General features: G+C 47.9%; 1 protein-coding gene across 9 annotated transcripts in view; it reads right to left on the bottom strand.

The window, feature by feature from the left end:
• The window catches only part of LOC139402741 (leucine-rich repeat flightless-interacting protein 2-like), a 40,539-nt gene extending 38,393 nt beyond the window's left edge, over window positions 1-2,146 (bottom strand). For 8 of the 9 annotated variants that reach the window (XM_071146658.1, XM_071146656.1, XM_071146651.1 and 5 more), the window contains exon 1: window positions 1,409-2,110. In XM_071146658.1, coding sequence (XP_071002759.1) covers window positions 1,409-1,504 — 96 coding nt within the window. In that variant the 5' untranslated portion in view covers window positions 1,505-2,110. Of the gene's footprint in view, window positions 1-1,408 lie in introns of all 9 variants that reach the window. The other variant, XM_071146653.1, reaches the window with a different exon arrangement.
• Between the last annotated feature and the right edge of the window lie 10,334 nt (window positions 2,147-12,480).

Consider the following 12,480-nt stretch of genomic DNA (forward strand, 5'->3'; position numbering starts at 1 on the left):
CTTTATCTCCTGTCTGCACTGATTTGTTTTCACCTATTGTGTGACCTCAAATTGTTGTAAAGAGAGGAGGAGACAAGGGGAGGAAGCCAGTTCAGACTCCCTCTCATATTGAGATGCACCCCTCATTGCAGTATGACCTACATCTATCTTTTTCTCTTTCTCTCTCTTTCCTGCTTCTTTAATAAGCGTCATGGATAGATGATAGATGAATAGGTGATAGATGATAGATGATAGATGGATAGATGAATAGGTGATAGATGATAGATGAATAGGTGATAGATGATAGATGAATAGGTGATAGATGATAGATGATAGATGGATAGATGAATAGGTGATAGATGATAGATGATACGTGATATATGACATATGATAGGTGACAGATGACAGGTGATAGATGATGGATGATTGATGGATAGATGATAGATTATAGATGATATATGATAGATGATATGTGATAGATGATATATGATAGGTGATATATGACAGGTGATAGATGATAGATGATATATGATAGATGATATGTGATAGATGATATGTGATAGATGATATATGATAGGTGATATATGACAGGTGATAGATGATAGATGATATATGATAGATGATATGTGATAGGTGATAAATGACAGGTGATAGATGATAGATGAATAGATGAATAGGACATGGATCAATAGCTAGGAAGTCTAACATTACAGTTGGTACCCATTTCAACGTGCAAACGTGTCCTTGCCACGAAGGTCATCATGTCTTTATCAAGCAATTTACCCCTCAACAATTCCCCCATTCATTGTGTCACTTTGATCCACTGTCCAGCCACATGCCAGTTTATGTAGGCCAAGCAAACAATGTCCGTGTTTCCTTTTACAAATAATGCGTCTTTGTCTGTTAGTCCAGGGAATGCCTTGCATACAGCATCGGAGAGGCAGCACGATACACATCCATTACCCCCAGTGAATAATAATTACCACGCTGTGTTCGTCAGTTGAGGAGGGTGTGGGGCTGCAGCAACTGAGGCATGGTTTTTGAATAGTCCTAGTGTAGCCTAGGCTAGTGGTTCCCAACCTTTTTCGGTTACTATACCACCAACTAAATTTAGCTCTGTCTGGAGTACCCCTGAAGTACCCCCTTGTGTGCATTTTACCAGTAAGGTTATAGTCTCAAGAGTCTTCTTAAATACCCCCTGTGGATAGGCCAAGTACCCCCAGGGGTCCTACTACCCCAGGTTGGGAACGTCTGGTTTAGGCTATACTTTACAAGTATGATAGACATGCTTGTGTCTTTATGTTGGCATAATATATATATATATGTATAAAATAGGCTTAAATTGAAGGCACTCCGTGAAATAGGTTTGGCGCAGTATGACGAGCATTGCCTCCCAAAATAAGAAGGAAAATCATATCCCAAAACGTACCTCTCGAGCGATTTGATTGAGGGCATCGTCCTCTGCGGTCAGTCTCTCCCTGTTGGGGATTCTTTTTCTTCCAGTGCCAGTAATCTGAGTTCCCATGTTTGTGTATTCTGTGATAAAGTCCTTACTGTAGCATACGTGTCAGCCTCGAAGAAATTCAAAAATGGAACACAGGAGCCGAATGATGACGATGAAGGGCACGCTGGAAAAATATAATCACCATCTCCACGTAATGGAAAAATAGCTCACCAATAACACGCACAAAAGAAGTCAACTATTTACAATCGGGTAGCTACAATGTAACAACAATCCATCATCAATTCGCTTCCCAGGCACGAGACGTGATGCCATTATGATACATTGTTTCAATGTAACCGCCTTCAAACGTAACAAACTGCATTACGAATATCCTTGATTCCTGTTGCTGATAAACAACTAACATCACACGCGTCACTTTGATGTGTCAAAACACCCTCATAGCATCAGGCTTCCCTCTTTGGGTACATTGGAAAACGAATTGTCATCATTTAGATACGTTTCGGTATGGAACACCAAAACAAGAACCCACGCGAGCCTGATAAATAATCGTTCTGTAGGTAGACCTAATAGCGATTGAATAATGTCCTCGCTCTTTGCTTTAGCAGAGAACGCGGGAGTCGCCGAGATGTCAAAGCAGATGGACGAAAGTTTTATTGCAGCGCAATCCCGGATGATGACCACAGCGGGATGAATACACGTTCCGGGGCAGAGCCTCGAGCCTGCTGGAGATAGATAGTGGCCGCAGTATGGACGGGATGGGTGTCCTCCAAACAGTCGAATTTTACTGGTCATACAATATTCAAAGCAGATTCTTTGTGGTGTTTTCGTTCAGAATGTATCGTATAGCTTGAGAATGGTGTGATGCCTTAACTAATATTCTGTAGCCTAATGACCCGAATGGAATTACCCTGGAATGCACGAAGCAGGCCGTTCAGTTGACACGGTCTTTAGACGTCTCCAATAGTCTCGAAGCGAACAGAAAGGCTATTATCCTACTGTTATTTTAGAAGGAAGGTCAGCACTGAGTTCAACCAAATAAATCTCACTTGCCATGTCAAAATTGTGGCATAGGACTGTATGGCAATTCTCTGAATAGCTGTGTGTTCATCTTATTCCTTTGTTTATATGCATTTCTGATTCAAGCCTAAATTATAATATCAGACTATTTTAATCTGTAACGTTAACTCTGACCTCATGTCTAGTCAGTAAACTAGATGAACGCCTTCTGTTTATGCCGGAGAGCTCAGTGCCAATCCATAGGAACTGGTGGGAAATTACTCCCTCTAGTGGAGAAAGATAAGGCCTGAGAGCTCAGTGCCAATACATAGCTACTGCGGGGAAATCACTTCCTATATTTTATTTAACTACGATGACGGCCTAGGAACAGTGGAACAGCCTAGGAACAGTTCACGACAGATTTTACCTGGTCAGCTCAGGGTTTTTATCTAGCAACCTTTCAGTTACTGGCCTAATGCTCTAACCACTAGGCTACCTTTTCATTACCAGGTAAATTGACTGAGGACACGTTCTCATTTACAGAAACGACCTGGGGAATAGTTACAAGGGAGAGGGGGGGATGAATGAGCCAATTGTAAGCTGGGGATGATTAAGTGACCGTGATGGTATGAGGGACAGCTTGGGAATCTAACCAGGACACCAGGGTTAACACTCCTACGATAAGTGCCATGGGATCTTTAATGACCTCAGAGAGTCAGGACACCCGTTTAACGTCCAGCCGAAAGACAGCACCCTACACAGGGCAGCACCCTACACAGGGCAGCACCCCCAATCAGTCTCCTGCGGGGGGGATTTGGGATATTTTTTTGGACCAGAGGAAAGAATGCCTCCTACTGGCCCTCCAACACCACTTCCAGCACCATCTGGTCTCCCATCCAGGAACTGACCAGGACCAACCCAGCTTAGCTTCAGAAGCAAGCCAGCAGTGGGATGCAGGGTGGTATGTTGCTGGCTTGGCACACCTGTAGTGGGGACAGATAACAGATTTGCCCTGAATGATTGTTTGTTTAGTGTAATTCATATGTTATTGCAGTTGAATTGATGTTTTCTAGTGTCATTCAAATCAAATGAAATGTATTTGTCACATGCACCAAATACAACAGTAGTAGACCTTACAGGGAAATGCTTACTTACAAGCCCTTAACCAACAATGCAGTTTTAAGGAAAATACCTATAAAAAAGGTAAGAGATAAGAATAACAATTATTAAAGAGCAGCAGGAAATAACAATAGTGGGGCTTTATACAGGGGGTACCGGCACAGAGTCAATGTGGAGGCTATATACAGGGGGTACCGGCACAGAGTCAATGTGGAGGCTATATACAGGGGGTACCGGCACAGAGTCAATGTGGAGGCTATATACAGGGGGTACCAGTACAGAGTCAATGTGGAGGCTATATACAGGGGGTACTGGTACAGAGTCAATGTGGAGGCTATATACAGGGGGTACCGGCACAGAGTCAATGTGGAGGCTATATACAGGGGGTACCAGTACAGAGTCAATGTGGAGGCTATATACAGGGGGTACTGGTACAGAGTCAATGTGGAGGCTATATACAGGGGGTACCGGCACAGAGTCAATGTGGAGGCTTTATACAGGGGGTACCGGTACAGAGTCAATGTGGAGGCTATATACAGGGGGTACCGGCACAGAGTCAATGTGGAGGCTTTATACAGGGGGTACCGGCACAGAGTCAATGTGGAGGCTATATACAGGGGGTACTGGCACAGAGTCAATGTGGAGGCTATATACAGGGGGTACTGGCACAGAGTCAATGTGGAGGCTATATACAGGGGGTACCGGCACAGAGTCAATGTGGAGGCTTTATACAGGGGGTACTGGCACAGAGTCAATGTGGAGGCTATATACAGGGGGTACTGGCACAGAGTCAATGTGGAGGCTATATACAGGGGGTACTGGCACAGAGTCAATGTGGAGGCTTTATACAGGGGGTACTGGCACAGAGTCAATGTGGAGGCTATATACAGGGGGTACTGGCACAGAGTCAATGTGGAGGCTATATACAGGGGGCACTGGCACAGAGTCAATGTGGAGGCTTTATAACAGGGAGTACTGGCACAGAGTCAATGTGGAGGCTATATACAGGGGGTACCAGTGCACAGTCAATGTGGAGGCTATTTACAGGGAGTACCAGTACAGAGTCAATGTGGAGGCTATATACAGGGAGTACCAGTACAGAGTCAATGTGGAGGCTATATACAGGGGGTACCAGTACAGAGTCAATGTGGAGGCTATATACAGGGAGTACCGGTACAGAGTCAATGTGGAGGCTATATACAGGGGGTACCGGCACAGAGTCAATGTGGAGGCTATATACAGGGGGTACCGGTACAGAGTCAATGTGGAGGCTATATACAGGGGGTACCAGTACAGAGTCAATGTGGAGGCTATATACAGAGGGTACCGGTACAGAGTCAATGTGGAGGCTATATACAGGGGGTACCGGCACAGAGTCAATGTGGAGGCTATATACAGGGGGTACCAGAACAGAGTCAATGTGGAGGCTATATACAGGGGGTACCGGCACAGAGTCAATGTGGAGGCTATATACAGGGGGTACCGGCACAGAGTCAATGAGTCAATGTGGAGGCTATATACAGGGGGTACCAGTACACAGTCAATGTGGAGGCTATATACAGGGGGTACCGGCACAGAGTCAATGTGGAGGCTATATACAGGGGGTACCAGTACACAGTCAATGTGGAGGCTATATACAGGGGGTACCGGCACAGAGTCAATGTGGAGGCTATATACAGGGGGTACCAGTACACAGTCAATGTAGAGGCTATATACAGGGGGTACCGGCACAGAGTCAATGTGGAGGCTATATACAGGGGGTACCAGTACACAGTCAATGTGGAGGCTATATACAGGGGTTACCGGTACAGAGTCAATGTGGAGGCTATATACAGGGGGTACCGGTACAGAGTCAATGTGGAGGCTATATACAGGGGGTACCGGCACAGAGTCAATGTGGAGGCTTTATACAGGAGGTACCGGCACAGAGTCAATGAGTCAATGTGGAGGCTATATACAGGGGGTACCAGTACACAGTCAATGTGGAGGCTATATACAGGGTGTACCGGCACAGAGTCAATGTGGAGGCTATATACAGGGGGTACCAGTACACAGTCAATGTGGAGGCTATATACAGGGGGTACCGGCACAGAGTCAATGTGGAGGCTATATACAGGGGTACCAGTACACAGTCAATGTGGAGGCTATATACAGGGGGTACCGGCACAGAGTCAATGTGGAGGCTATATACAGGGGGTACCAGTACACAGTCAATGTAGAGGCTATATACAGGGGGTACCGGCACAGAGTCAATGTGGAGGCTATATACAGGGGGTACCAGTACACAGTCAATGTGGAGGCTATATACAGGGGTTACCGGTACAGAGTCAATGTGGAGGCTATATACAGGGGGTACCGGTACAGAGTCAATGTGGAGGCTATATACAGGGGGTACCGGCACAGAGTCAATGTGGAGGCTTTATACAGGAGGTACCGGCACAGAGTCAATGAGTCAATGTGGAGGCTATATACAGGGGGTACCAGTACACAGTCAATGTGGAGGCTATATACAGGGTGTACCGGCACAGAGTCAATGTGGAGGCTATATACAGGGGGTACCAGTACACAGTCAATGTGGAGGCTATATACAGGGGGTACCGGCACAGAGTCAATGTGGAGGCTATATACAGGGGGTACCAGTACACAGTCAATGTAGAGGCTATATACAGGGGGTACCGGCACAGAGTCAATGTGGAGGCTATATACAGGGGGTACCAGTACACAGTCAATGTGGAGGCTATATACAGGGGTTACCGGTACAGAGTCAATGTGGAGGCTTTATACAGGGGGTACCGGTACAGAGTCAATGTGGAGGCTATATACAGGGGGTACTGGCACAGAGTCAATGTGGAGGCTATATACAGGGGGTACTGGCACAGAGTCAATGTGGAGGCTATATACAGGGGGTACTGGCACAGAGTCAATGTGGAGGCTTTATACAGGGGGTACTGGCACAGAGTCAATGTGGAGGCTATATACAGGGGGTACTGGCACAGAGTCAATGTGGAGGCTATATACAGGGGGTACTGGCACAGAGTCAATGTGGAGGCTTTATAACAGGGAGTACTGGCACAGAGTCAATGTGGAGGCTATATACAGGGGGTACCAGTGCACAGTCAATGTGGAGGCTATTTACAGGGAGTACCAGTACAGAGTCAATGTGGAGGCTATATACAGGGAGTACCAGTACAGAGTCAATGTGGAGGCTATATACAGGGGGTACCAGTACAGAGTCAATGTGGAGGCTATATACAGGGAGTACCGGTACAGAGTCAATGTGGAGGCTATATACAGGGGGTACCGGCACAGAGTCAATGTGGAGGCTATATACAGGGGATACCGGTACAGAGTCAATGTGGAGGCTATATACAGGGGGTACCAGTACAGAGCCAATGTGGAGGCTATATACAGAGGGTACCGGTACAGAGTCAATGTGGAGGCTATATACAGGGGGTACTGGCACAGAGTCAATGTGGAGGCTATATACAGGGGGTACCGGCACAGAGTCAATGTGGAGGCTATATACAGGGGGTACCGGCACAGAGTCAATGTGGAGGCTATATACAGGGGGTACCGGCACAGAGTCAATGTGGAGGCTATATACAGGTGGTACCGGCACAGAGTCAATGTGGAGGCTATATACAGGGGGTACCGGCACAGAGTCAATGAGTCAATGTGGAGGCTATATACAGGGGGTACCAGTACACAGTCAATGTGGAGGCTATATACAGGGGGTACCGGCACAGAGTCAATGTGGAGGCTATATACAGGGGGTACCAGTACACAGTCAATGTGGAGGCTATATACAGGGGGTACCAGTACACAGTCAATGTGGAGGCTATATACAGGGGTTACCGGTACAGAGTCAATGTGGAGGCTATATACAGGGGGTACCAGTACACAGTCAATGTGGAGGCTATATACAGGGGGTACCGGCACAGAGTCAATGTGGAGGCTATATACAGGGGGTACCAGTACACAGTCAATGTAGAGGCTATATACAGGGGTACCGGCACAGAGTCAATGTGGAGGCTATATACAGGGAGTACCAGTACACAGTCAATGTGGAGGCTATATACAGGGGTTACCGGTACAGAGTCAATGTGGAGGCTTTATACAGGGGGTACCGGTACAGAGTCAATGTGGAGGCTATATACAGGGGGTACCGGCACAGAGTCAATGTGGAGGCTTTATACAGGGGGTACTGGCACAGAGTCAATGTGGAGGCTATATACAGGGGGTACTGGCACAGAGTCAATGTGGAGGCTATATACAGGGGGTACTGGCACAGAGTCAATGTGGAGGCTATATACAGGGGGTACTGGCACAGAGTCAATGTGGAGGCTTTATACAGGGGGTACTGGCACAGAGTCAATGTGGAGGCTATATACAGGGGGTACTGGCACAGAGTCAATGTGAAGGCTATATACAGGGGGTACTGGCACAGAGTCAATGTGGAGGCTTTATAACAGGGAGTACTGGCACAGAGTCAATGTGGAGGCTATATACAGGGGGTACCAGTGCACAGTCAATGCGGAGGCTATTTACAGGGAGTACCAGTACAGAGTCAATGTGGAGGCTATATACAGGGAGTACCAGTACAGAGTCAATGTGGAGGCTATATACAGGGGGTACCAGTACAGAGTCAATGTGGAGGCTATATACAGGGAGTACCGGTACAGAGTCAATGTGGAGGCTATATACAGGGGGTACCGGCACAGAGTCAATGTGGAGGCTATATACAGGGGGTACCGGTACAGAGTCAATGTGGAGGCTATATACAGGGGGTACCAGTACAGAGTCAATGTGGAGGCTATATACAGAGGGTACCGGTACAGAGTCAATGTGGAGGCTATATACAGGGGGTACCGGCACAGAGTCAATGTGGAGGCTATATACAGGGGGTACCGGCACAGAGTCAATGTGGAGGCTATATACAGGGGGTACCGGCACAGAGTCAATGTGGAGGCTATATACAGGGGGTACCGGCACAGAGTCAATGTGGAGGCTATATACAGGGGGTACCGGCACAGAGTCAATGAGTCAATGTGGAGGCTATATACAGGGGGTACCAGTACACAGTCAATGTGGAGGCTATATACAGGGGGTACCGGCACAGAGTCAATGTGGAGGCTATATACAGGGGGTACCAGTACACAGTCAATGTGGAGGCTATATACAGGGGGTACCGGCACAGAGTCAATGTGGAGGCTATATACAGGGGGTACCAGTACACAGTCAATGTAGAGGCTATATACAGGGGGTACCGGCACAGAGTCAATGTGGAGGCTTTATACAGGGGGTACTGGCACAGAGTCAATGTGGAGGCTATATACAGGGGGTACTGGCACAGAGTCAATGTGAAGGCTATATACAGGGGTACTGGCACAGAGTCAATGTGGAGGCTTTATAACAGGGAGTACTGGCACAGAGTCAATGTGGAGGCTATATACAGGGGGTACCAGTGCACAGTCAATGCGGAGGCTATTTACAGGGAGTACCAGTACAGAGTCAATGTGGAGGCTATATACAGGGAGTACCAGTACAGAGTCAATGTGGAGGCTATATACAGGGGGTACCAGTATAGAGTCAATGTGGAGGCTATATACAGGGAGTACCGGTACAGAGTCAATGTGGAGGCTATATACAGGGGGTACCGGCACAGAGTCAATGTGGAGGCTATATACAGGGGGTACCAGTATAGAGTCAATGTGGAGGCTATATACAGGGAGTACCGGTACAGAGTCAATGTGGAGGCTATATACAGGGGGTACCGGCACAGAGTCAATGTGGAGGCTATATACAGGGGGTACCGGTACAGAGTCAATGTGGAGGCTATATACAGGGGGTACCAGTACAGAGTCAATGTGGAGGCTATATACAGGGGGTACCAGTGCACAGTCAATGCGGAGGCTATTTACAGGGAGTACCAGTACAGAGTCAATGTGGAGGCTATATACAGGGAGTACCAGTACAGAGTCAATGTGGAGGCTATATACAGGGGGTACCAGTACAGAGTCAATGTGGAGGCTATATACAGGGAGTACCGGTACAGAGTCAATGTGGAGGCTATATACAGGGGGTACCGGCACAGAGTCAATGTGGAGGCTATATACAGGGGGTACCGGTACAGAGTCAATGTGGAGGCTATATACAGGGGGTACCGGCACAGAGTCAATGTGGAGGCTATATACAGGGGGTACCGGCACAGAGTCAATGTGGAGGCTATATACAGGGGGTACCGGCACAGAGTCAATGAGTCAATGTGGAGGCTATATACAGGGGGTACCAGTACACAGTCAATGTGGAGGCTATATACAGGGGGTACCGGCACAGAGTCAATGTGGAGGCTATATACAGGGGGTACCAGTACACAGTCAATGTGGAGGCTATATACAGGGGGTACCGGCACAGAGTCAATGTGGAGGCTATATACAGGGGGTACCAGTACACAGTCAATGTAGAGGCTATATACAGGGGGTACCGGCACAGAGTCAATGTGGAGGCTTTATACAGGGGGTACTGGCACAGAGTCAATGTGGAGGCTATATACAGGGGGTACTGGCACAGAGTCAATGTGAAGGCTATATACAGGGGTACTGGCACAGAGTCAATGTGGAGGCTTTATAACAGGGAGTACTGGCACAGAGTCAATGTGGAGGCTATATACAGGGGGTACCAGAGCACAGTCAATGCGGAGGCTATTTACAGGGAGTACCAGTACAGAGTCAATGTGGAGGCTATATACAGGGAGTACCAGTACAGAGTCAATGTGGAGGCTATATACAGGGGGTACCAGTATAGAGTCAATGTGGAGGCTATATACAGGGAGTACCGGTACAGAGTCAATGTGGAGGCTATATACAGGGGGTACCGGCACAGAGTCAATGTGGAGGCTATATACAGGGGGTACCAGTAAAGAGTCAATGTGGAGGCTATATACAGAGAGTACCGGTACAGAGTCAATGTGGAGGCTATATACAGGGGGTACCGGCACAGAGTCAATGTGGAGGCTATATACAGGGGGTACCGGTACAGAGTCAATGTGGAGGCTATATACAGGGGGTACCAGTACAGAGTCAATGTGGAGGCTATATACAGAGGGTACCGGTACAGAGTCAATGTGGAGGCTATATACAGGGGGTACCGGCACAGAGTCAATGTGGAGGCTATATACAGGGGGTACCGGCACAGAGTCAATGTGGAGGCTATATACAGGGGGTACCGGCACAGAGTCAATGTGGAGGCTATATACAGGGGGTACCGGCACAGAGTCAATGAGTCAATGTGGAGGCTATATACAGGGGGTACCAGTACACAGTCAATGTGGAGGCTATATACAGGGGGTACCGGCACAGAGTCAATGTGGAGGCTATATACAGGGGGTACCAGTACACAGTCAATGTAGAGGCTATATACAGGGGGTACCGGCACAGAGTCAATGTGGAGGCTATATACAGGGGGTACCAGTACACAGTCAATGTGGAGGCTATATACAGGGGTTACCGGTACAGAGTCAATGTGGAGGCTATATACAGGGGGTACCAGTACACAGTCAATGTGGAGGCTATATACAGGGGGTACCGGCACAGAGTCAATGTGGAGGCTATATACAGGGGGTACCAGTACACAGTCAATGTGGAGGCTATATACAGGGGGTACCAGTACACAGTCAATGTGGAGGCTACATCACGGGGGTTACCGGTACAGAGTCAATGTGCAGGGGCACCGGTGTCGAGGTAATTGAGGTAATATGTACATGTAGGTAGAGTTATTAAGGTGACTATGCATAAATAATAACAGAGAGTAGCAGCAGCGTTCCGGGGGGAGGGGGGCAATGTAAATAGTCTGGGTAGCCATTTGATTAGCTGTTCAGGAGTCTTATGGCTTTGGGGTAGCAGTTACTTAGGAGCCTCTTGAACCTAGACTTGGTGCTCCAGTACTGCTTGCCATGCGGTAGCAGAGAGAACAGTCTATGACTGGGGTGGCTGGAGTCTTTGACCATTTTTAGGGCCTTCCTCTGACATTGCCTGGTATAGAGAGGAGGTTCTGGATGGCAGGAAGCTTGGTCCCAGTGATGTACTGGGCCGTATGCACTACCCTCTGTAGTGCCTTGCGGTCGGAGGCTGAGCAGTTGCCAAACCAGGCAGTGATGCAACCAGTCAGGATGCTCTCGATGGTGCAGCTGTAGGACCCATGCCAAATCTTTTCAGTCTCCTGAGGGGGAATAGGTTTTGTCGTGTCCTCTTCACGACTGTCTTGGTGTGCTTGGACCATGTTAGTTTGTTGGTGATGTGGACGCCAAGGAACTTGAAGCTCTCAACCTGCTCCACTACAGCCCGTCGATGAGAATGGGGGCGTGCTCGGTCCTTCTTTTCCTGTAGTCCACAATCATCTCCTTCATCTTGCTCACATTGAGGGAGAGGTTGTTTTCCTGGTACCACACTGCCAGGTCTCTGACCTCCTCCCTATAGGCTGTCTCATCGTTGTCGTTGATCAGGCCTACCACTGTTGTGTCATCAGCAAACTTAATGATGGTGTTGGAGTCGTGCCTGGCCGTGCAGTCATGAGTGAACAGAGAGTACAGGAGGGGACTGAGCACGCACCCCTGAGGGGCCCCCGTGTTGAGGATCAGCGTGGCGGATGTGTTGTCACCTACCCTTACCACCTGGGGGCGTGTTTAGTCCAAGGGCCCTTAGCTTAGTGATGAGCTTTGAGGGCACTATGGTGTTGAACACTGAGTTGTAGTCAATGAATAGCATTCTCTCCTTTTGTCCAGGTGGGAAAGGGCAGTGTGGAGTGCATTGATATGGTATTACAGTTTAATTTATGTTTTTAGTGTCATTGATATGTTATTACAGTCTAATCGAAATCTTAAAAGTACACGTGTTTGTTTAAAAAGCAATAATGTATGAATGTGA

Source organism: Oncorhynchus clarkii, unplaced genomic scaffold (assembly GCF_045791955.1).
Source record: "Oncorhynchus clarkii lewisi isolate Uvic-CL-2024 unplaced genomic scaffold, UVic_Ocla_1.0 unplaced_contig_3553_pilon_pilon, whole genome shotgun sequence".
NCBI classification, from domain to species: Eukaryota; Metazoa; Chordata; class Actinopteri; order Salmoniformes; family Salmonidae; genus Oncorhynchus; species Oncorhynchus clarkii.